Source organism: Amblyomma maculatum, chromosome 4 (assembly GCF_055883805.1).
Source record: "Amblyomma maculatum isolate TAMU_Amacu chromosome 4, ASM5588380v1, whole genome shotgun sequence".
NCBI lineage: Eukaryota > Metazoa > Arthropoda > Arachnida > Ixodida > Ixodidae > Amblyomma > Amblyomma maculatum.
The window spans coordinates 64,551,304-64,576,962 of NC_139347.1; the positions used below are offsets into that span (position 1 = coordinate 64,551,304).

General features: G+C 44.5%; 2 protein-coding genes across 2 annotated transcripts in view; one reads left to right on the forward strand and one right to left on the reverse strand.

The window, feature by feature from the left end:
* LOC146191263 (sodium- and chloride-dependent glycine transporter 1-like) overlaps positions 1-19,538 on the forward strand; it is a 50,851-nt gene extending 31,313 nt beyond the window's left edge. The window contains exons 5-14 of the mRNA XM_084601749.1: positions 94-247; positions 747-879; positions 2,766-2,900; positions 4,146-4,249; positions 4,958-5,195; positions 6,652-6,780; positions 7,156-7,255; positions 8,452-8,561; positions 9,063-9,227; positions 12,648-19,538. Coding sequence (XP_084457875.1) covers positions 94-247; positions 747-879; positions 2,766-2,900; positions 4,146-4,249; positions 4,958-5,195; positions 6,652-6,780; positions 7,156-7,255; positions 8,452-8,561; positions 9,063-9,227; positions 12,648-12,821 — 1,442 coding nt within the window. The 3' untranslated portion in view covers positions 12,822-19,538. The remainder of the gene's footprint in view (positions 1-93; positions 248-746; positions 880-2,765; positions 2,901-4,145; positions 4,250-4,957; positions 5,196-6,651; positions 6,781-7,155; positions 7,256-8,451; positions 8,562-9,062; positions 9,228-12,647) is intronic.
* Positions 19,539-20,543: 1,005 nt separating this feature from the next.
* LOC146191264 (uncharacterized) overlaps positions 20,544-25,659 on the reverse strand; it is a 32,024-nt gene continuing 26,908 nt past the window's right edge. The window contains exons 11-13 of the mRNA XM_084600298.1: positions 24,447-24,557; positions 22,734-22,866; positions 20,544-20,843 (exon numbers count right to left, since the gene is read on the reverse strand). Coding sequence (XP_084456424.1) covers positions 20,661-20,843; positions 22,734-22,866; positions 24,447-24,557 — 427 coding nt within the window. The 3' untranslated portion in view covers positions 20,544-20,660. The remainder of the gene's footprint in view (positions 20,844-22,733; positions 22,867-24,446; positions 24,558-25,659) is intronic.

The window sequence follows — 25,659 nt, forward strand, 5'->3', positions numbered from 1 at the left end:
CCCGGCTTACCATAATAGCGTCATCATGTTGCAGATGCAAATAGCTTTGTACATTTCCTGATTACGATATGCTCTGCGCACTTTATTTTCCAGCTTGTTATCAGTACGAAGACGCCGACGCGTGCTTTAGGACGAACGGGTCCTATTACAACCAGACATGCTTCAACCAAACCATGGCACAGGAACTGAATATATCAGCCCTTGTGAAGAACATGACTAAAAGAACTCCGTCGGCTGAATATTTCAGGTAATGCAAAAATATATTGAGCCGAGTGGTATTTAGCCGCTTGGTACGTGACTACGCAATGCCTCCTGCGTTCAGCACAGAACGTAAACATTTATCTGCACTAATCAGTATCTGTATTCGGAAAACAGTACTGCTGCACATTCTGTCTTGTAATATAAATTTCTGCCATGATATAAGTTCTTGTGGCTGTATTGACGTACCGAAGTAGCGAATGTTCAAAATCTGAGCAATTTTGTTGTTACTTCATGTAGAATGTAGATAAAAGCGCAAACACATTGAAGCATGGGATGAGTTTTAAAGTACCTTGATGATCACTTTGCGCTAGATTTCTCTTGCTTTGATGGTATTATACGTACTATAAAGTCTCCTTTAGAAGGCCACATAGTATTCTTCAAGAGCCCGAATCTCATATCTGAGGAGCCTATACTGAGCTCCCAGTAGTCGCGATGGTCACTGTCATTCAAGCAACGTGTTAACACGCGTCCTTTTTGCATTGCAGATACTTCGTGTTAGGCGAATCGCCAAGTATACGAGAGACGGGCGAAATTCGGTGGCCTTTGGCGTTGTGCTTGCTGCTTGCCTGGATCATTGTCTTCCTATGCCTCTGCAAAGGCGTCCAGTCCTCGGGAAAAGTGAATGCACATTCTTCCTTTTTCATTGGCCTATTGCCCACTTTGGAACATCCAATGGTGCCTCACAAAACTTACCTCTAAAAAGCAGGATTTTAGCAGTGTCAGCACGATCGTATTTTCACTGGCTCAAAAACACTGCTGCGGTAGTTGCCTCCTACGCTGTCTTTGAAAAAATAGTGGGGAGATATTAGCCAGAAGCGACAAAACTCTGTTACATGACAAGCATTCATCCATGTAGGAGCTCTTTTTTCCCTCAGAAAATAATGAGCTTTCCGACTGCTTACCTTTTACAGCGCCGAAAGAAATGACAGCTCATAAATATCCTTCCCTCTGTAAGTCATGCACCCATTTTAGGCCAGCAAATGTTTTCCGGCCACGACATACCCCGATGATAGCGATGGTATTAACAGATTATAGGACGAGCCCAAAAACCTGTATGCGTATAAGACCACTCGTTTCGTGTCCGGCAGGTACTATGTGTTGGGTTAAAATGATTGGCTCTAATAAATCAGTCAAGGTGCCAAGATAACAAGTCGCTCTTCGGTGCAAGCAACATTGCGAACTTTACAGCAGCAGCCTGTTTAACTTTTACGACATTGAAAATGTTGCCAGACGGAAACATCGTCATGGTTAGGCAAGTAAAGCACATCCCCTTGCACCTCTACTCTTCGGCAAAATATATAATAGTGGCGCGCAGTGGGTGAAGAGAATAGGCGTCCAAGTCCTGGTGATCTTGCACCTTTCGCATCATTTGCGGCTGCGGTAGCTTTTAAAAATACAGGCCGTTGAGCTCTCTATGATAATTTACAGAATACAAAAGTCCGCGCCAACGTTTAATCACAAAATGACTGGAGGGAGCCTTCTCCTTGCCCCTGGCAGTAGCAAGAAACTTCATGTCTCCGCCACGGGTCACAACGCATTGGTGACGTGTTGCCTACGCTTTACCTATGATACAGTAAACAGAACAGGAGCTCAGTCCTGGTGTCGCACTGCCATTCAGATACGAGCAGTTAGTCCTGACTAGCGAGACAGACGAAATCTAAACCGCTGTAAAAAAACTTGAGGGGTAGTTTCGCAGCGCAGCCATCGACACGCTCATTACCGTCGCATACTGCTTTTAAGCAGGGGGCTGATGCCAGCTGGCTGGTTCACGCCGACGAAATAAGACTGAAACACCGCAGAGGCAGCGCAGAAAAGACGCGCTTGTGTCTGTCTGTCTCGTCTCTGACGCTGTTTCGTACTTATTTTCTTCTACTGCTTTTTATCTCATGTTGAACAGAAGTGCCTTGGTGGTGTAAGCCTAGTGTTTCTGACTGGCGCCAAGGAGCCAGAGGCTCAGTTCCACTGTGTGACAGCCTAATTTTATCTTTATTAACGACTCCTAATCCTGCGACTTGGCGAATGAGAATTTCACAACCACGCCGACACCAGGTTTCCCACTGAAGAAAACTTTAACGCTACATGACAACTTCATCCTCTGCTTGGGGCATGTTTTCAGTGTGAGCCTCGCCCGGCTGTTTGCTAACGTTGCATATAAAACCTAATTGGTTAAGCGTACCGCGATGTCCCGGTAACGTTTTTTTTACTTGGGATGTAACGAGCTTTATCATATGAGGGCCGCGTCATAAGATCATTTGGATGCTCAAAAAAAAAAAAAGATTGCTTACATCAAGCTATCGTGCATGAGACCGTATTAAATTCTACGTTTGAAGGGGTCCTTTTTGTTTTCCGTCGCTATGCTGAAGACAGATTTAGTTCATGATATATGTGACCCTCAGGTTATGATTTTCTTATTAGGCCTCTATGATTTTCATTCTCTGTCGTTCATTTAATATTTATCACGAACAGACCGAAGATAATTCGCTCCCTTGTTCCTACTATCACAGGTGGTGTACTTTACTGCCCTGTTTCCCTACGTGGTGCTGGTGATATTATTTTTCCGCGGCGTCACCTTGCCTGGTGCCTACGAGGGCATCATGTTCTACGTCACGCCAAACTGGAGGCTACTGCTCACTCCACAGGCAAGTATAGCACTTTTTCTGACGTAAGTGCACTCCTAGAAGTTGCAAAAGAGGATGATGCGTTTTGACAAAATCCTAATATTCTTTTTTTCTTCTGAGTGTTTCATTTTAGTTAGACGAGCGTCACTTAAGTGAGCTATATTGCATTTAATTGTTTAGTAGTTACAAATGTTATAATAACCATTATTTATACAAACAAAATTTCGGAATAGTACAGCTTTAAAAACAAGTCCAGTGATGCACATAGCGAAGACGAGAGTTGTACTCCCGCGCTTGGTAGTAAATCATAATGGTTGTATGTCTAAGGTGGCCACATGTCAAAAAGCGCCAACAATAGAAGTTTATAGGGTTTATATAAGCATATTGGAGATGACAAAACGGGCATTGCATAAAAATAGCGCTGTTTTCCCACTCCGCATTTCTTTTGCTACGAACCTTGATCAAGTCATGTGCAATTCTTCACTATAGTAACATTAGCAAAACAAAACGTTTTTCTTTCCTGAGATCAGCTGCCTGGCGAGTCATTAATGCTATCACTAATGTTGAAATGATTCTTTATCTGGACGTGTCCATGTGGAAATATTCTAAGCTGCATTACCGACATGATGTGCTTTAGTTGATCTTCGAAGGATTATCTTGTCTGTTTAGCCTCCCACCACTCGTAGCACGTGTGTAGTACGTGAGCGTTCTGGCTTGTTTGCACACACTCACAAAACGTGGAAAAGTGTGGGACTTGCGCCATGTGCACCAGGGCATGTGGAAATTAATTGCGCAGAATAAAATTACTTTTCTGGGTATATGCAGGTTTCGGAATTATTTTTTTCTGTATTTGGCTCCAGGCTACTGCATGACCTGTGCTCGGATTTATGTGTGGCAGAAGGTCTTTACAACAATTAGGTCAAAATCTCTAGTCATTAGCTGTATGTGGACGGGATGGGTGTGAGGCGAGGTTGGGAAAGACCCGCTGGATTAAGAACTGCTTAAGCCAGGTTGTGAGCTACCTCACTGAACCCTAACCAGCATCAGGCCACAGCCTCATGCGCGGGCAATTTGGTGATGTAAGATCTTGTAAAATGGTAATAGCGAGAAGTCTTACTTTCTTGGGGGTCTTCCGGTCGTGTAATCGCGACAGGCTTACAGTGAGTCAAACACCCAAGAAGATGAAATGTCTGTCTAAACCTGTTTTTTGATTGTGTATCTCTGGAAGTAAACTGAAGTTTTGCTATGCTTCTTCTCTGCTCTCAGGTCTGGGGAGACGCAGCGGTGCAGATATTTTTCGCTCTGAGTCCGGCCTGGGGCGGACTTATCACACTTTCGTCTTACAACAAGTTTCATAACGACTGCTACAAGTGAGTTCCACAACTCTCCAGAAATATTATAGACTTTCCCCCTTCCTCGTAGTGCCTCCTTTGCTTCAATTTTGATAGCGTTCGGTGCGCACCAGCGTGATATCTTATATCTCCATGCATCGAAGCGGCTGTGATTCGAATTTAACGGACAGAACAACCGTTGACCGTAACTATTGGCGCTATATACATCAAAGCCTAGGCATGCTTCTCCATGCAGAAGTAACAACAGCACAAATGGATGTTTCGAAATTGAAACTCGAAATGTGAAGCGAGAAATTGGAACGAGAAATTGGAGCGAACAATTATGAAGGAAGAAACATGGATACAAAATTATAGAAAACCACGAACAGGTCCCCGAAGAAAGGGCAACCTCTGCTTAGCAAAAATTATGGCACATTGAGGAAAAAGTAGCGCTCAGGAAAAACCTCTAGCGCGAAGATAAATCATTAAGATGAGCTAGGGTGACCTCAGCCGAGGACAGGTAGAATAATTGATGTTACAATGCTAGCTGATCGCTAATAGCTGATGCTCACATTTTATGATGCTACGCAGGAACTTTGTTATGGTGTCGGCACACAGAAATAATAAAACAGACGTCGTCCGATTCTCTCGGCGTTCAGAAAGCATCCGTTTCGCTATTTGAACACATATCTGGATGTGAAGGCCTGCTTTGTTCATTGTTAAACATTTCGGTCGTCTTGCACGCAGGGACTCCCTGATTGTGTCCGTGAGCAACGCTCTGACGAGCATCTTCGCCGGCTTCGTGATCTTCTCGGTGATCGGGTACCTGGCGCATGAGTTGAACGTCGAAGTGGAGCACGTGGTGGACCAAGGCGCCGGACTTGCCTTCATCGTCTACCCCGAAGTGGTGGCTCGGCTGCCGGTGTCACCTCTCTGGGCTTTCCTCTTCTTCTTCATGCTGCTCACTCTCGGCCTGGACAGTCAGGTTTGCTATGTCACTGCTCACGTCCATTCCTCCTGGCTCCTCCCAGAACAGCAGCCTTAGAAAGCATGTGTTTGTGCAGTTATTCTAGCTCAGAAATAATTTTGAGGCAGGAACTGGCTGCCCGGCTGCATAATAGTGCACTCTTTTTGTACAATTGGTGTGCGCGATAGTACGCGTTCTTAACACGTGACTACGCAATCACGCAAATTCTTCTGCGTGCTACCTTATCGCTACTCCCGGCCCATGAGTGTCCGGACCACCTCGAGGTATACTTTGGGTACGCTGCCGCGTTCGAAACAAGACCAGCAGCACAAAGTTTGGCATGAACGCTGATTCACAATGCGGTCATTTATAATATTTTACGAAAACTCGAGGGTTGACGCCAAGACCCAGTTGTAAGACAGACGTTTCTCTCTCAATTTAAAAGTTACCATGGCGATGACAAGTCTTCTTTAGCATGTGATAGGTTCTATAGAAGGTATGGGCTGCGACTGTGGTTCTTTCATATACTAATGCCTATGCGTCTTCAAATGTGTTTAGCTACATTATGGCGGCAGCGATGGGGAAACATTAACACATTCGTTGTTTATCTAAGGCCACAATATTATGTATGCGACTCTTTTAGCACACATTGGACTGCCTCTCTAAACTAACCCAACTGGCCTGATACTCAAACTGAGCCACGTTTAACTTACTGAACCTGCGCTCCCGAGCACTAACGTCTCTAAAATAAAATGAGGATTCAGCAGCACAGTAATTAGGCGTCACCTTGTTTTACAGTCTTTGTCCTGCGTACATTTTTGGGAAAAGAACGAAAAGGTAACAATTCACGAACGCGTACACAATCCTGTTTCGCGCAGTCAGAATTTTGTAGGCTAAATAATTTTGGCATAGCCAGTCGTTGACACTGTAAGGGATGTGGACAGTTTCGGCTTCATACGAGGAGGCAACGGCGAGGCGACGCTAGATGCAGCGACCGAAGGACGCCGAGAGAAACAAAGCAGCGGTCCAGCAGCTAGGTTTCGCGTACTAGGAACGAACATCTTCTTTTCCAGATTCCTGCACGGGGTCCGTGTTATTCTGCACTTCTGCAACACGAACAATCCGTGGTCTCTTTACGAGAGTCAATTAATGGGCACAGCAAGAAAAAAACAAGCGAAATGTGCGTGACGGAGGAGAGTAGAGGGTCGTGTTTATGTACAATCTTTGTCTCGATTTACATTATCAAAAATCAGTACCGATACGCAAAGGCTCGTTAACAGCACGCGCAGCTTTGAGGTTGTCGTGTAGTTACGTTTAATTTTCATCACTGCATACAGGTTACAATGATAATAAGTGACATCTACGTAAGTAACTGATTGCTTGTAGACACCACACCGGCAGTTCCTCATTTCCCCACTAATGTTCGCCTTTTGTGCCGAAGTAAAAGAATTACGTTTATCATTTAATGTTTCAGTTCGCCCTTCTGGAGACCGTCTCTACTGCTATCTTTGACCGGTTTCCAAGCCTCAGAGAAAAGAAGACCCTTGTGGTTCTTGCAATATCTGTCTTTGGCTACTTCGGCGGGCTAATCTTCACAACACGGGTAAGTCACCCCAACTACATTTATTTTTACATTTATTTACCGGTTGTGGTACTTTTCGTGCATACATCCAAATTTAACTTCGATTCGTAAAGGATAGTTATAAATGCTCTAATCGCATCTATTCGCTCTGGGGATGATGATTCGGAGCCAGAAACTTTCACAGCCCATTTTCGAAACGATAGTCGTGTCTGTTTGCTGCTATCCTTTTGGCTTAGATGGTTTTATTATCGAAATGGAAATAATTTCATTTTTGAGTGATGTGACTTCCACTTGTAAAAGTCTAGCTGCGCTCAGGCATATTTTAATCGATAATTATTTCCTCGATGGCTATCACAACTAATGGAGCGTCGATGATTTTTCGTCTTCCACTCGCAGGCTGGCGTACACTGGCTGGAACTCTTCGACAAATATGCGGCAAGCTTGTCTGTGCTAATCATTGCCATAGGAGAATGCACAATTATTTCTTGGTACTATGGTAAGTGTGCATCTATGAATGATGGCATGCGTCGATGACAGTTGTCCATGAAGCTCTATACAATCAAAGGCTAGCTTCTTTGTCAGACTTGCCATCTGCACTCGTCTTCCCCAACATACCTGAAGGAGTGCATATTTTATCAGCGTAAAATTAAAGACAGGACTAAACGAGAAATCTTTCTCCTTTAGTCCCGTCTTTAATTTTACGCTGACAAAATATGCACTCTACTTATCAAGACCAACTAGCCCGTCTTTCTACGTTCTACCTGAAGGAGCACGGGACAGGCAAGGCGCAATTCGGATATAGTCGTTTCGCGAAGGTGTCTTTATGTGATCTGCCTTTCTTACCTCATTTTTTTTTTAAACTAACGACGCATTCACAGATTCACAGGCATGTTCATTCTTCTCTCGCATATTAAGCAAAACAGGCCGAGAAATAGATGCAATCCCAAGGCAGAAGGAAAAATTAGTGAAGAAAAGCAGGTAGCAGAAATAAATTTGCGGAGGTAGTAGGAAAGATAGCTTTCGGGTCGTTCATGAAGAACTAACGTTATTACATCAATGACGCTGGCGAAAAAAAACAACGAAGAACTAGATATTAGCAAAGTTACTGATTTTTCAACCCGATGCCACTGTTTGGACAAAGAGAGCTAGTTTTCTAGGACGTGTTAATTTTATGCAGGCGGTAGGAGTCTTCCATTGCTGGAACCGGCACTAAACGACGGCTGGCATAGCACAATCAGCTGTCCAATGCAGAAGCCCCCTCCCCTCTTTTTTTTAATGCGTTACAATCAGTCATTTTATAACTGCAGTCAGCATCTGCAACCCTTTCTTGTATTATGCAAACAGCAGGAGTGTTCTGTAGACTAGGTGTGACTGAGGCATCAAAAGGTTTTTGGTTACATAATAGAGCATAAACTCGAGAAGGCTGCGCTCAGTAAACTGAACAACATTTGTGCTGGTGTACCACTGTTTTGGTTGCATAATAAACCATAACCTCGACCAAGACACGCTCAGTAAACTGATCGAAATTTATACTGGTGTACAACTGTTCAGAATGGTGAAGTGTTATGATATCTACAAACATTCGAGGTTAGTGTGAAAGTTCAGATTTATCCACGTCTATTTTGCATCAGTGCGGCTTAGATTGTGGCGTGATCATTTAATATTTCCCTTATTTTTATATCCACGTTTCAGGAGCGGAAAAGTTCCTGTGCGACATTGAGAAAATGATCGGATCTCGCTCGTACTCGTGGACAATGTTCTGGACCATCATGTGGAAGTATTTCACACCAGCCACGCTTGTGGTGAGTTTATCCTATCGTATAAGGTACTCTTTGATGCGCTGTGTGAAGTGTTACCGTAGCTTTTCAACACGCTGAGATTTCATGCTTGGTTTCCGGATTCTCAGCATTCCGAGCCTGTCAAGCAACTTATGCGTATTCAATCAGTGTACCAAACCACCATCCGCAATGACTGAAATATTTTTGTTGGAGGTTCTTTATGCTGTTTACAAGTGCACCGGAACGATGAACCTAGACTGTGTCTAATGACGCTCTGTATTACTTGACACCTCCAAACGCACTAGCCTAATGATGATTTTAAACTTGGAAAACTATTCCATCGAGATTTCAGTCGTACCGAAAGGCTACGGCGATTGGCGAATAGTTGTATACTTCTCTGTCGCGTGAGAAACCTCGCAGGTACTGCTGGATATGTATTTCTACCCAAGAAGTCATAATTATATCCTAAACATCTGCTTCTGTCAGTACAGCTCGTTTCATTCGTTTCGGTACCTTACCTCGCAGTTCATTCTCATCTTCAACATCGTGGAACATTCTCAAGCGAAAGGCACCAACTACCCACCTTGGGCCATCGGCGTCGGCTGGACCATTGTGTTCATACCGCTTGCCACCATTCTCGTTCTTATGGTCATCAAGCTCTGCTCAGTGCCCAAGGGCAGCCTGGGACATGTAAGTCATTTTAGTGCTTGATTCGTGATGCAAATCGGCCGGACACTTACTAATAACAACTACTCAATAGCTATTGTCTCTTCTGTACATCGAAGCTCGATCGTTCATAGATTAATTAATTGTACCCTGCCTGCGGCACACAATATTTTACGAATATCTCATATTAAACCCCCATTGTATTTGACTTCGAGCTCACTTATTGGAATTTTTCATACGTTTGAGCTAACCATAGCACTGACACAGCTTAAAGTTGGCTGGTTAACAGGTTCATATACAAGCAAACCTGGTATTCCCTGATCATCTAGCCTGGCTTTAGATAATTAAATTTGGATTCGTACTACATGTTATTCTATGAGTCTGGTAATTAACGGCACACAGTACACAAGAAACTATATCAATACGTGTCTGTTGGATACATCCTCACAAAGTTGCCATGCTTCTTGCATTTGAACGCTCTTAGCGAAGCGTGTGACCTATAGCTACAAATCAGTGTCATATTTCCCAGACTTATTCTCACTCTATCTTTACTTGCCACATTTCCATGTGCATGTTTTCAAAAAACAAAAACACGGGCAAACGCGGGCAAGGATCTTGTTTCAAGCGTTGAAATGTCGCTGGTCGCATGGTAACAGTTGTGAAACAATAACGGTGACGGACTTCGTTCGACTCAGGGATTTCTAACGTGTCACCATTCAGAAAGGATCTCTGGTCTGTTCTAGCTCATTTATATTGTTTTCAGGTTATATGTCAGCCCCTTCCAGCTAGCTTCATTTCATATATCTTAAGTGGTCTATTGTGATTCAAATACACACTCTAATTCGGAAAATTCTCTGCATCGCCGGACATCAAATATACATTCATCCTGACGTCCTTAATTTTCATCTACCACCACTGTCGCTATTTAGATAGCGATGTGACTGTGAAGCTAGCAGTATTGCCACAAGCAAAAAGTGCTTGCCCTGAAATTTTTCTTTCTCGCAAATTATAAATACAAAGGAGACTGCAAAAATGTTCATTACGTAACCAAGTCACTGCTTTGAGACATTAAAAAAAGATAAAAACAGACAAAGGTAGCTGGCAGCATGCCGTTTCTTATAAATAGCGCCCTTATTTCCTCGCCAGTGCCAAGAGCTCCTCTATCAAGAACCCCCGCATCTGTTTCCTCGGGCAGCTTCTTGGCACATCGTGAGGCATATTTCAGTGTGCGACAACGGTTGACATATGTGATAGTAATCTTAGGGTCAGGGCATTAAATAATATTTCGGTTAAGGCACAGATTGCCGCATCATGTCCCCAGAATTTAGGTCATTGTCAAGTTGCTGGCGAGACTGCATTATCTACTGTCACTCTACCGAAATAGTTCAGGCTCATATTTCGTTTACAGGCCTAGTTACTCGTGAGACGGCATTACCTTCTGACATTCTACACGAAATAGTTCAAGCCCAACTTTCTCTCATTTACAGGATTTTACCTCAACTTAATCTCTTTATTTAAAAAGCGAAGGAAACTAAACTGCATTTAAAGAAAGCAGTCAACATTAGCACTGTGTTTTATCTGATATGCCGGGCATCATGCATGTTAATCATGTATGATGTTATGGGTATTAGCCGACATAAAAACATTATGTACAGCTTTGCGTCAAAATGCACGAATTTTCAGGAGCACCTGTACCCTACAACCACAGCGCCAACTCCCCACAGGTTTTGGTGGTCTGAGTGGTTATAGGGTTCACACTATGACGGGTGGTCAATGGACGGTAAAAACATTTGAAATGTTCGAAATGGATTTGCATTCCCACAGCAGGGCGCCTGTTGTCACACACGTGGTTTAGTTTATTGAGGTTTAACGTCCTAAAAAGGTCCAGGGACGCCATAGTGGAGTGCTCAACGTAGTTTCGGCCATATGGGGCTCCTTTTCGTGCACATGTGTCGGGCAGCACACGGGCGTCTTTCATTTCGCTTTTGGGAAACCTATGTCCTCTTGATCAATAGTTGAGCGCCCTAACTGCCGAGGCACGATGGGTCCCATGTAGAAACAGAACATAGCGCACCACATTGCACCATGTACCAAACCATGCGGTACAGTACCAAGCAAGTCGTACCATACACGCCCTATTATATCGTACCAATCTTCGATGTTGATCCCTGCTGCGGTGGCTCAGTTGTTAAGGCGCTCGACTTCTGAACCAAACAAGACGGTATCGAATCCTAGAAGGCCACGTGGGCAGCTTTTGATGGAGGCGGAATGCAAGGTGCCCATTTACTGTGCGATGTCAGTATCGTGCGATGACAGTATCGACTGCGTGTCGTAGACGCCGGGCTGAGTTCGGTTATCCTTGGGTACATAGCTCAATATATGACAGCGAGAATAAACACTGCCGCCTCGCAGTTTCTCGCTGTGGGTGAAGTGAGTCAGCCAGGACAGTCTTCGCCGTTGGGACGGTCTATAGTAGATGACGGGCTGCGTCTGATCATCCGGATGACGTTGCTAATCACGCTAATGTTTTAGCTAGAGGTAGCGAAGTTAAACGTGCGAAACTAGCGGCAAGGACCTAAGAAGAACGGGAGCATCGACTGGCTCAATAGCGATTGAAGGATGCCGAAAGATGGCAGCGAGCAACTCTGGAGGCATCCGCTACTGCCTCATAGCTGCAGAGGATTGCATTGTCAATCATAAATTTTTCGCTCGCATAACCGGGTTTAGCCGAGTTAATTAAGCCGCAGCCAAACGTTTTTTATTTCTGCCTCGGTGTGTTGGGGTGTCCACCGAGACAGCTCTGTGCGCCTTTCAACATTCCATCTGGAAGCGAGAACGCACTGAGGTAATACCTCGTTTCAGCAGCACCTATAGCTTTTCTGTCCCGCTCATGTATGAGGCTGACAGAGTGAACTCGCTTCGTTAAATCTCGTTCGGTGCCCGTTTCGACTCCTGAGGAGTGGAAATCATTGCCCGGATGTTGGCGCTCAGCTCTATTTCAAAGTCTCCTCGAGGTCATCGACAACGGGACCTAGAAACACTTCATACTTAAAATGTATTCGCATTGCTAACGGCATGACCACTGTAAAGTTCTCGAATAGTATTCTGTTTCCGCTGACACTCTTAATTATTCCGCTTTTTCAGGAATGGAAACTGACCCGCCGTTAACAAAGCTCCTCATTTCTTTTTAAGGAAGTACGCTGGCAAACTGTTACTCTTACAAAAGATAATGCTCATTTACTGTGTGGAGTGGGAGCACTCCCGAAGGAGTACGACCTGAAGCCACTCACCGTAGTGGACTCTCTGAATCAGGAGGTATTCTGGAGACATAGTTTTGAGTGTTGCTAATTTAACACACGTGAAGACTGTTAATTAGACTTGAAACCTGAATTCGCAGTTACCACTCATGTCTATCTGCTTATCTTGCAATTTTATCTTTTGCAGCGTGTTGCCGTCACCATGCGGCCAACCGAAGGCTGGGGTCCGGCACAGACACAGCAGTCTCTGCGGCCCGACATTGTGGACGAGAATGGTAGCATCAACGGCGGCATCGGGCGCGAGAACTCCTTCGACAACCCATCCTTCAACGTGACTTACACGTTCGAGACGACCATCTGATGACTGCAGGACCTCTGCACCTCCCTGCGCAGCAAGAGCGGCAGCAGCAGGGCCAGCGACTGAGTCCCAGGGACTTGGCGGCGGAGGTGCAGATGGGCGGCGACACGCTCTGCCACCACTCGACCTTGAAGCCTCGAGGGCCTCACCGACGGGGTCCACTAGTCTTTTTTCGCGCCCGTTCGCCACCAGTCTGGAGGCATCACCCGAGGACGTGTGCTTGACGTCTTCGCCGATTACGAACGCACTGCGCGACGTTCACAAGACGTGACGACCTCTTCTGGCTTTGTTAGCGAACGCTACTATTTTGGTAGCGAACAGCGTCCATCAGGAAGGCAACTCAAGACAGGCGAACGGGCAGCGGTGAAACTTTTTCGGCATACTTGCATGGTGTTCCCTCAGTGAGGAGAGGAGCGCTAGAATGTGAACAGTCATTACCAGACAAAGAACACCTGGCTACGGGATATTTTTGTAGCGTTTTAGGCGACAATATGTCAACGAGCCGGAAGCATGTTCCTTCATTTACGTACTTACGTCAGGGTTTTCGGCAGCGAGGTTGTTATTCCATTAAGATTTATATTGCTTAATGATGGCCTCGGCTGACCTTCAGAAGTAGCAGAAATCGTGACGTGTATTGGAAATGTGCACGTTCGTTCCTGTTTTTGTCGGATACCGCCTTTCTCATTTTTCTTTGTTGTTAAATGTTGATTTACATGGTTTTATCGTTTTATGATTTTTATACTTGGACTACGTCCTGTACATAAGTGCATTTCTAGTTAATTTATCTCGTGCGGCGCTGGTCTCTGTCAAAGCAGCGGCCCCCGCGTGATAGGCATCTTTCTTGCTGACCTCAGTGCGTCTCTGTTCTCGACTTGGCATGCTTTAAAGCTACGAGAAACAACCGTAGCAGGCTGCCACTCTCAGACAAACCGGCCGACAAGGCGTGCCACAAAGTTGGCCGTCGCTTTAACGAGAGCTACGGCTACGCGACACGCGGTTTCAGTTCAACCACAACATGCACATTCCAGAGATCGTGATGTCAGCAAGCAATGCGAGGAGCGTACCCACGCCAACGGCGTCTGCATGTGATCCAAGCACTCATAGGAGTTCGTTGTAACATATAGCATCGTCAAGAGTGACATGACAGTTCGTTTCTCCCGACACAGCACTGCTTGTACAAAATGATACATTGTTGTTAGCCGACTTACCTATCTGTTCGCTGCCGCTATTGTTGGGTCTTGACAGTTGAGTCTAAAGAGGTTTACCTGACGCTCCTTCATCGAGGGAGCTTTGTGTCGTGTACGCGTGGTTTGTTTTCTTGCCCAAGACAATGTTTTGCTGGTGTGAACAAATTCGCCTGTGCTTACACGTTCCGCTTTTTTCTTTGCTAAGCGGGGACAAATACTCACCGAAATAGCATTAGATATAGAAAAGTCGTGCGCTGAACTGCTTAGCCGGTGTTCCATTAGACGTGTATTACGTGTAGTTCATGCCGACAGTGTTGTGCTGTTCTGATGGCTAGATTATGATCGGAGAACCCTTGTGACGAGTCTTTGTCTTGAAGTGTGATTCCTCGAGTCATTGAAGCGTGTAGTGCAGTTTTCCGAGTTACATATAGCATCGCGGAAAAAAAAAAGTGCAGTACACTTGCAAAACTGATGAAGTGCTTGACATTGTATATTCAGATAAGAAGTTATTTTGCATAGTCTCATTTTTGTAGAGCATAGTGTATAATTTTCCAACGCGAAGTTCGACGCTCTACTGCTAGCGGTCTCTGATGTTGATAATGCCCGATAGGGCTGTCGTTGGCAAATAGCAGCAGCATAGCACGGCATTTTATCTGTACGGGTTCCGTTGCTAAGTGCGTTTCGCTGGCAGTACGAGCTACTTGTGTTAGTCATTCCATGTAAATGTTTCACGTTCTATCGCACGCGACGCGCGTAGACTCTGCGAGTCATTTATTTTGCTTTTTTTTTTTGCTGCCTTTCAGTGGAGCAGAGGCATTTATGTCTTTGCTGACAAATCATATTTCGTTTTCTAACGTCCATCATGTAGATTGCTGCCAGAAATTTTGCGTCTCACTCGTGATCTATCAGTAATTGATGCACATTTCGGACTTTTTTAATTTTTTTTTCACATTAGCCTAGATTTAAGTGAACCTTGTTTGTAATCAATGTGTGGAACATCGCGCATGTTGCTATTTCATGAGAAGGGACAGCAGGATGATGTCCAGTAGTCACATTTCTGTGTTATTATCTCTGATCCTTCAACACAGTGTAAGTTTCAGTGTGTGTGTTTTTTTTTTTTCGCTATTATTATTAAATAAGCGGCAAGCTAAGAGTGTTTATCAGCCTGCTGCGCTCTCAGCGAGGAGGGGCGAAGTGAACATTTCAAGACAAAAAAAAATTGTCGCATCTCTCGCTAGAGTGGACCTTGAAGTTAAGCTCTGATCACTCAAATCCTAGCCGATGAGTTGCTCCTCTATGGCTGAGTATTTCGGGCAAATAGCTGAGAAAGAGCTTTCTCGGGACGCTCTGCTAGGGTTTTCTTAAACTTTGTTTTCAACTTTAAACCACCAGTGCTACCTGGCGTACGAGAGAGAGAAACAGGAGTGCTCCCCCTGGATTCTGCACTTTCTGGTGATATCTGCCCGTACCATTTCACTGCACCGACGTGAGACTGGCGAATATGTAGACCGTGCCTAAACAGTAGCCTGATTCTGTGTAACGCTCAGCATAAGTGGACGTAGAACACCCGGGTGTATATAGTGTACATTAGCGTAGTTGTGCGTGTCTGTCTGTACGTTTGTCTGTCGCGCTCTGTCTACTCTCGCTCTCTGGATCTCGGCGGCGGAAAGGCGCGTCGATAAGCAGGACATCATATGTACATTGCCTGTATAGAGAGAAAAAGAGTAATCTGATTTTGCTGGGCGCTCACGAGGGCGCTAGTCTGGATTATCTGTGTGTGTGTGTTTTTTTTTTCTTTACACCAGGAGGAGGGCGTACTATGTTCCCCCAATTTAGCTCGAGCATCGACTCTGAAGGCTGTCGAAGTTAAACTGCGTAAGCATTTGATTGACGTTTTATGGACGTTCGGTTGGCATTCTGTGCAGTTTGTCGTTGATGGACATTCGATGGATATTGTAGATTGATTATTTCATTCATTGCACTACTGTCGTTTCGCATCTGCTTGCTTGCACGCTCGAACTGCACGAGAGGAAATCTTGAGCGCTGGGCGGATAAACGTTGACAAGCTGCGACCTTTATACTTCACTCGCGAACAAAATGAAAACCACCACCTTTAAAGGCTTGCAAGTTTTAAAATGGTTAACTTATGGACCTTAATTGACATCACAAGAGATCCCCTTTAAGCGTAGTGTTTTTTTGGTGGCGGGAGGGGGGCGTTTTTGTTGTTTGAATGCTTTCCCACTTAGCCTCTATGAGATTCTTGTAGCCACCCGAACGTAAAAAAAAAAAAAAAAACCTTTTTTTCATATATCATATATATTGAAGCGTTATGTAATGCCCTGAGAAACTTTTACTTAAATGTACACGTTTGCTGAATATACCCTCAGATTAAAAAGGCCCGTTTTCACTTCGTTTGAATGTAATTTATTTGTAGCTTTTAAACGACTTTTCGTCAAGTCTGTTACTTTTTCGTAAAAAGCAGACTGTTATGTAACAATTGACATCGAACGTTGTAATTTCTCTAGCACCCCCTGCATTGAAGCCACACAAACACACACACAAAGATACGTTTTACAATAGCCAGGATGGCGTGGCAGCTAATGCCAGCGACCAGTTCGAAATAGTCGATATGTGGCAGGCTTTATGAAGGCAATCTCATTCTAGAACTTTGGACCCAGTTTTTGTGTAAACTGTTTGCTTTGCACATTTTTGCCCATGCTGATGGCTCCGAAGTGCTTAACAATGTCTCGAGTGAAATATCGGTTTCCTTCATAAGGCCAGTTCAGGTTCTCTATTCTGATGTTTCTTTTTCCCTGTGTGTAGCGAAGGAAGAAATTGTGTACTTGGAACGTTCTAGACACAAATGGTGCGCTCGAGTTTCGTCCCTTGGAACGCATATTGATGGAGCGAAAAATATCAGCGCTGTCTAGCGACTTTGCACCGTGACCTAAAGCACCTGGCATAGTACGCAAGTTCGCCACCAGGTGCACTAACACAAGTACACGCCGGAACACTGCTGCGCAGTCAATGTGCTGAAGTCCTTTAGCGGCAGTGTTACAACCAGTAGCACCGTAATCACAGCGTGATGGTCCTGGCTTCACACCAGGCCTTTAAAAAGTTGCAGATCACCATGTCCGCTCGAGTTCATTATCGCGAATGCATAAGCAATATCAAAGGGGGGGGGGAGCAATGGATGTCCGCGTTGTAGAGACCTCCATAGCTATTTCGTTAGCAGATTGATCAAGCTGTGCCATAGTTGTGTAACGAGAGTCTTGCCGAAACATTTTTTTTTATGCGCACTTTTCTGCACCTCCTCCTCCTGGAATATAGTCTTTCAAGAAGGTGGGACGCCAGCAACGGGCGGGTGGCCCGCCGGGCATTGTGGAGCAGCAGGCACACTGGAACGATCTCCTTCCGTCTATACACTGTCGTACCTAACTTGCTTCACTCACCGCCGCATTGGGTCGAAGCTCATTTTATGCCTCCACCGGTGGTCAGTCACCTCGTGCGACCCGGGAACCGCTCTTGGCGTCCGTGCTTTGTGGTTCGAAGAATCATTCAAAGGTGAAGCGCGGGACGCTTGGCCTTCTTTAGCTGGCGATTGCAGCGACATCGCCGCCAGCGGCCGGGGGACGAAGCTTTGCTGGCTTTAGCCTGTCCTCTTGTTGAGGTGGAGTGGCGTTTTGCGGGCAAAATGCAAAGATATTTGGGTTGCCGAAGGACGCAGTACATATGTGCACTTCGATGACGCACCCCCGTCACAGGAGCGACGAGAAGATGGCGTATTAATTGGAAATTGCTGATTTATTTTTCTATTTCCATTCGCACCCGTTCATGGCAGTTACGGGAACGCAGCTGATTGATTTTGGGTCATTAATAGGTTGAGATTTCTTTTTAAGTAATTTGCTTGCAACTGCTCGATTTTCTTTAAAATTAGCGTCGCATATGTAATCATTGAGCGATGAAATCCGACAATATTTCATTTTAACCAATTTGGCATCATCCACAGCGTCGGCGAGGGAATCTATGCAAAAGAACAACATTCTGGTATCGCTTTCAAAGTTTCATATTAGAGAGTATTCGAGAAATTCGGCACGCTTTCTAGCAGCTTGCAGTCGGAGTGTTCAGTGCTACATAGTGCTCCGTACTTTTTTGTTTTTTCCCGTAATTAAACTTTAGAGGTATCTCTTTTTCTTTTTGGAGGCAATTTTATTCTACTGCCTCCACATTTTGCATTATCTGAAAGCCTTATTGGTTCAGGAAGATTTATTAGGCGTTTTTTGTGGAGTCATGATTTAATTCAACGGAGGCGATCATCCCAGCGCTGTCTTCTCGCCATGGACGGAACACAATGACATCAGCCGCGCATGCGCGTGAGACCCTGTTCGTGACACTAGGAGCGACGAGCACTTTCTGAGGGCAGCACGAGACGTGTACATACGGGGCGCTGGGAAGAAGGTCGCACGCAATATACGGACGGAACACGAGGTGTCCTTGCTGGATCGTGTGATAACGTGTACATACACCTCTTTCAGCTCACCGGCAGCTACAAGTAGATAAAAAAGGTGTTTAAACTGTGTAGGCTGAAGGCACCTCACTTGTTTTCCGCTGGATCATTTGCTGCGTCTCTATTCATGAGGAAAATGAAATATATAAGAAATGGAAAAGGATTGTTAACAGCTTTACGCCGATGAAAGTTTCTCGCAGAGATATAGGAAGAGCGTTGAAAACTTATGAAGTTCGATTGAAAAGGCCTGCATTTTATGTTTTTGCAATGAATGTATTGTGTACCTTCTATTTTCTTTTTTTTTTTAAGAAAATTCGAAGTTAAACTCGCCATTCCGAAGCCACTACTCTTCGGTGATGATGATAGGTTATGCGAGTTGTTCTCTTCGTTAGTGTCACTGTTATTTTTATTAGTTGTTTCCTGACTGGTTTTGTCAATCAGTTGTACTTTAGTACAGTGCAGTGGTTGTTGTATTGAGTTGAGCACGAACGTGCATAATCTGCGCTTTTACGATCAGTCGCAGTCCGTCTTATCGCCTATGCGTGCATTCTGCTATATTTTTTTTTAAGGATTCGTTGCGTTTCTCTTGAAAGAGGTGCCTTTTGTGACTCTGTATGAGCCAGTGTTGTTGTTAACCACTGTGAGAACTTGTACATTGAACAGGATACATCTGTACCTTGAGTTTGATAGTTGAATAAAGCGACCTAGAAAAAAAAATTGTATAAGTGGTTCATCGTCGCAAGAAATTTTTTGCAGCTAAATAGCCAGATGACCGCGACAAAGACGGACACTGAGAATGATAAGAAAGGTTTATTTCGCGCATTTATTGATGTTTTATAATAGATGACTACGTACAGCGACTGTCATACACCGCACACCACTGTCATATAGACATATACCACAGACTACCTTTTTGTATGTCCAAATTGCGCTGAAGGCAGTGTGCGAGACCATACGAACACATTATATAAGAACACTATATATATTGCAAAGAGCAGCCTATAAATGAAGTTTGTCATCTATTTCAAATGCGCAATGTATTAAAGCAGATTGCTGGGATCAAGCTCCTGTGGTTTGCGTTATGTTATCCTTCTGCGCCAAATAGTACCAAACAAATTTGTTTTCACACCTTTGTTTTTAGTGGTTATCTAAAAACAGTGTATATTGTAATTTAAATGACATGGCTAGCTAAATTGCTTTTTAATATGCAGTGAATAGGGCGCTTCTATTTGCACAAAATTAATGCAGTGAACTGAAGCTTGTTGCTGCCTCTACAGGTCTAACACAAGAAACTTGCACGGTTTGCCTCTCACGTTGACTGCACACAGACTGCAGTGAGCACGTAGCTGCTGCTTCCTGTTTCCATTTTTTTGTCCCATAATATAAGTTAAAATACATGAAAAAATGAAGACGATTTGCATGAGTACATGGCTACATACATGTGCCAGAACAATAGGGGGAGGACTGTGTTTACCAGCGATGAAACCATGAAGGGGAGGGACAGGGGTGTTACGAGCGCCTGTAATAAAAGGTGCTTATGCATTTACCCTGGTTATTCCTCCTTCGACTACTCCCTGTGCAGAAATCCTTGCCTACCTCTGTAGACTTTATTTTCTACACAACGGCGGTCAAGTTTTGATGAAACGACGAGCGCACCATGTGTAACCCACAGAAACACCGCCATACTTTTCTTGGCCATCTACTTCTAGCAACTTGGTACTGCTCATAGACATATTGCGCCTTGGTGGCCTCTAGAAATCGCTGCTTACTAATAACTGATCATGCTGCTTAGCCTGGCAATAATGACCGTATGAATAGGGCAAAGCTTTCTGTAATTAAGACCTACTTCTCAACCGCTACTAGTTCTTCTCCCAAGCAGAATCGAAAGTAGGCAGAACGCAGGCAAACGTGCGACTATACCCTACGTTTTTTGGTTTTCTCATGCGATCTCTGCCGTGGCGTATGACAGGTACCCACTTCATCAAATTAAATCTCGACACTGCGTGCTTCGAGCCCGCTTCCTTTGGTTACTGTCGCGCGCAACGAAACTCGTCAAAGCTTGGTCGTTCGCCTAAATTATTTGCAGAAACGGTGCTAGTTAAACGAGCTCGTTACGGCGCCCACATTGCACGTGCTTGTGTCCTTAAGTCATGCGAAGCTCTCGCCGTTTTGTGCGCGCTGCGCTACGCTGAACTTCTGCAGCTCTCCGCGGATTGCGCTGAGCATAGCCTGTGTCGAGTCTCTAACGCTGCTGGTGGCTTTTGCAGGAGACTGTTCATCGAGGTCTCTTCTTGGAGAGGGCAGCGAGTTGTCCCGGCTTAATCTGCAGTCCTGCAAGTAGTATAGAGGAGGAGGAGAAAAAAATCTTTATTTAATTAAAATTAACGCAGACACTCCCAGGAGGGCCCCTTAGTCCAAGTGCCCTCTGGCTGTTCCCTCTAGCTTGGCCCGCTCGACCAGTTCTTTATTCGAAGCTTACCCCGCATAACCTGATCGTAGCTGATCTGCGAGTATCGTGGCGAGAACAGTAGAGTAGAATGAAAATGTGTTAAAACGGCTAATTGGGGTAGTTGGTAAATATTGTTTGTAATTTCCCCTTCCGTCGTCCGTGTCCGCAGCTCTGCTGAAATGAAGCTGTGTTGCCGCGTCAGTCCTTATATGAGAAATGTAAGGTAAACTCGACAGATGTTTTCTTTCTGTACTTAAGGCCTGAAGTTTTATCTGCTATCTTCGCCTTACTTTTCAGCACCGTGAGTCTCAATATTGATTAGAATGGCGACAATAAGTTATGGAAAAAATGACTGTGAAGCGATGTCAGGGCGTTCACTGCAGATCATGCGGAATCAATTCCCTCTCCTTTAGACTGCTTCAATTCTCCCTTCAGACTGCTTAATGTATACTGACATTGATGAAACCAACAAGCGCAAACAGAGCTCGGATTAAAAAAAAAAAAGACAGCTTGGCAAGCTAGCTTCTCCACAAACTAACTCTATATGCGGGGAAGCCTGCATGCAAAAGTTCACAAGTGCTTAGTTTTGAAATATATTTTGTAACATAGCTTTTGTATAACTTCCCCAGCATCTGCAAATTGTTCGTTTGGGAGAGTTTGGGAGTTTTGGAGTGCATCGCCACAGTATAGAAGTCATGATGGCTGGCAAGCGCCTAATGTGCCCTCTTCCTTGAAGAGCAACTGAAGGGTCTCAAAATTAGGTAAGCGTAAATTTAGGGAGCAAATGCATGAATCATTTAGATACAGTATGCAAAGTATTTATTGATTTTAAAAGCTGTCATTATCACCAAATAAAACCGCTAAATGGTTCATTCTGCTTTTCAGGGAACATACTCGTGTGTATGTGAGTGTGTATGTGTGTGTGGGGGGGGGGAGGGGGGGTTAGGACTTCACAAACACTTAAAGAGCAAATGCACCAGTTCTTGGGAAGAATATAACCAACACTACAGAATGTACAGTTAGCGTAGCGTTGTTCAGCGGCGTCAGATGAAGTTCTGCAGGGTAGAGGCGAACAAAGCAAATATCTGAAGTCCGACCATTGTTGACACTATCACCAAACTCATTTGCAGTTCTCCAAACTAAGCTCAAAGGAAACGCTAAGGTCTTAAAAAACGGCGTGTTGTACTCATAAACTTCATAGATTTCAGTTATTTCTTCCCGTTGTATCCTGAAAAATACAGCGATTTATCTTTTCTCTAAATTCAATATCTCATATCCGAAAGGAGACCCGCATCATAAAGGTGGAAAGAATATTTTGCCAGCGAGTCCAGAAGTTTCATAAAATACTGTCCCCTTCATGCTCAGCAAGTGAGCAAGCACCTCACCACTCACACGCCACGTGGCGCCTCTGTGTGATCAGTAAGAAGAGCCGAAACTGATTTGTAGATTTCCCAGTCGCCACCAGCGCAGATGGTCGAGCAATTCAACAGGAAAACGCTGCCTCGGCGCGCTAGTGCTTCGGTCCAACTTCGTTACTTTTTATCGGTGGCTGCAATGAAAAATTATTGCAGTTGCAAAGGGGCTCAGGCTATCGTCATATCAGAATATAAGGCCTGATATGATCCGGTTCGACCTGATATGGTTGTCTTGCTGGCTTAGGTGTTAGAACATGTTTGGCTATTAAGCATGCTCATCAGACTATAGCTTGCAAGAACATTGCAGAGTGAGCGACAGTTATGAGACCGACAACAAATGCAGTGCAGCAAACTGACCACGAAAGAAGTTTGTGCGGCGGCTTCCGATGTTTTGTAGATGGACCACACAACTCGAGGCTTCCCAGCGGGCAAGTCAGTGGTCTGCGTGAGCACGTCCCTCTTCTCCGGCTCTTCCGGTGGGAACGATAACCTGCGGTGAGTTGGGAGTGTTAGCGATGCTTTAGTCAATTGCAATGAGGGAAATATTGACAGCACAGTGGACCGCTAAAAACACGCGAGCTACTCTAAAGCCATTAATGGTGATTAGCGAGTGTGTTTTAATTAAAGGGAAAAAGTACGGACCACCGTGGTACCTTTATTTTGGAACATAGTAGTACGGTCTTTCGTTTTCGGGACATATTTAATCCACTTGTGGGAGATGAACACTGGGCTCAATTATTTAATTGTAATTGTGCTACATAGGTCATGACATGAAAATTTCTTGAATCGGCGTTTTTTATTGCTACCTTTAATGAAACGTAATGCATTAAGGGGCTTAATTTTTTACTCCTACTTTTTCTAACAAAAAGGTAGGTTGCACTGAGAAACAGTTTAACAAGTAAATATTTCTTTTACACATTTTTACTTTACAAATTATGTGCACCATTTCTGAAAAGATCAGCACTAAAGAGATATGTTTCTGGGCCACGCCGTATGGTTCGTAGTGCATCCCCAGTGATGTAAATCTCCTGAAGGCATGAATATTTTTTATCCTGCCACCTCCAAAGAATGGAGTTCTAATAAATGCTGCCGGAGCTCCGCTGTACGGTTGAAAAGCAAATTTCCTTTGGCAAAATATGTGAAGAGATATTCATTCAGCATCCCAGTTCCAATTTAAAAACACTATAGCATTGAGTAATGGCGATGAATTTGTAGGCAGCGCTGTATAAAATGATCCCGTAAGGTCCGTGCATGTATTCTGCCCTGCCACTTCGAGAGCGTACTTTTCGAACTATCTTTTTGAAACCCAGTGCAAGAAAAAAAAAGTGTCGAATCATCAACGCTTAACTGAAAACACCACATCGTCGGTGCTTCACGCACCTTCCAATACACGAGGCACAGGATAGATTTAATATCAACAGGCAGAATTTTCTTGATGGCACATTTCAGGGCATCAATGAGGCTTAGCCAGATAGCGGACTGCAGGAATCGGATAAAATCGTGTTTCTTACGAAAAGTCATGAGTATAGGCGACGATAGAACGCGTTTCATGAAAACTTTGTGATTCGCTATACTCTTTGCTCAGTCAATCCAAAATTTTACTTTGTGATCAGCCATACATCAGATACTTCCAATATTACTTGTTTCAAACAAACAAGGCTTCGTTACGCATGACGTAATGCTTTTCTCTTCCGCTTATGTTCAAGGTTCCGACCTGAACTGGGAGCTATGCTCCGCGCTTCATTTTCACGCCTCTATGACGTCACGTTCCATTCTGCAGGCAACCTTAGCACTGTGGGCAGTTCTACCCTCCGATGAGCTGCTGTGTTAGCTAAAGCCCTATCACTTGTCCTGCGAAGCTAGCTCGCATAAATGACAAATGTGTCTTCGCCGGTCGTCGCGTCTCCAGCAGAAGACCGCACATCTGCTTGCTCACGATTAATGCTTCTTGCGATTTAAGGTAACAGTGATTCAAGAGGCACACCGAAAGCATGCTTAAGGACAGCCTCTTGTTGGAGGGACACTTTTTCTGTCATTTTTAAACACGGGTTCCCCAGAGTGCCCACTCACATTTGTGGCCGGAGGAGGGTGCTCGCCGAAGTGTGGCGCGGCCTCGGAACCTTCAGGCTGCTGGTCCTTCGCATAGCCGTGGCAGATGGAGAGACGCGCTGTCGGCGGAGGCTGCGACGCCGTAACGCGGAAAGAAAGCCGTAGTTAAACATTGGTACAACGTACATAGCGTTATAGCTCGCCAATAGTGTTTGTTAACTTGTAATTTTTTCTTTCAGGAGGGAGGGAGGGGAGGCAATGTGCACAAATTTACTGCGACACATACATCACCTTACATCACACATCATACATCACACATACATCGAAGAGAGGATAACCGATGGTCGCTGAGGGTAAAAAACTGGATTCTAGGGGAAGGAAAGCGTAGCAGGGGGCGGCAGAAAGTTAGGTGGGCGGATGAGATTAAGAAGTTCGCAGGGGTCAAGTGGATGCAGCTAGCACAGAACCGGGTTAAGTGGAGAAATATGGGAGAGGCCTTCGCCCTGCAGTGGGTATAATCAGGCTGATGATGATGATGATGATGATGATGATGATGATGATGATGATGATGATGATGATGATGATGATGATACATCACCTTAGACAAGTCGCATACATCTTTGACATGTCTAAAATGTACGTGATCTGTTGACAGTTAATATGCATGTCATTAAATAAACGATAATTACATTTTACATGTTAACTTGACAACTTCGCTGCTGAGACATAGTGAGATGTCACGCTACTTGCGATGGCATTCTGTTGGAGTTTGCCAGAATTAGCGGAGGTTCACTTTGTGAGCTGCTGCTAAGGAAAGAAGGTGATACACGCTTATGCAGAGGAAATAACATTCACAAGAAAGGGCACTTTAAGGACCTTAAAAATTACAGACCAATCAGCTTACTGTCTGTTACGTATAAGGTATTTACTAAGGTAATCGCTAATAGAATCAGGACAACCTTAGACTGCAATCAAGCAAAGGATCAAGCAGGGTTTCGAAAACGGTACTCTATTATCGATCATATCCATACCATCAATCAGGTGATAGAAAAATGCTCGGAATATAACCAGCCCTTATACATAGCATTCATTGATTATGAAAAAGCATTTGACTCAGTTGAAACCTCGGCGGTGATGCAGGCATTGCGAAATCAGGGGGTAGACGAGCCGTACGTGAAAGTGCTGGAAGATATATAGTGGCTGCACAGCAACCATAGTTCTGCATAAAGAAAGT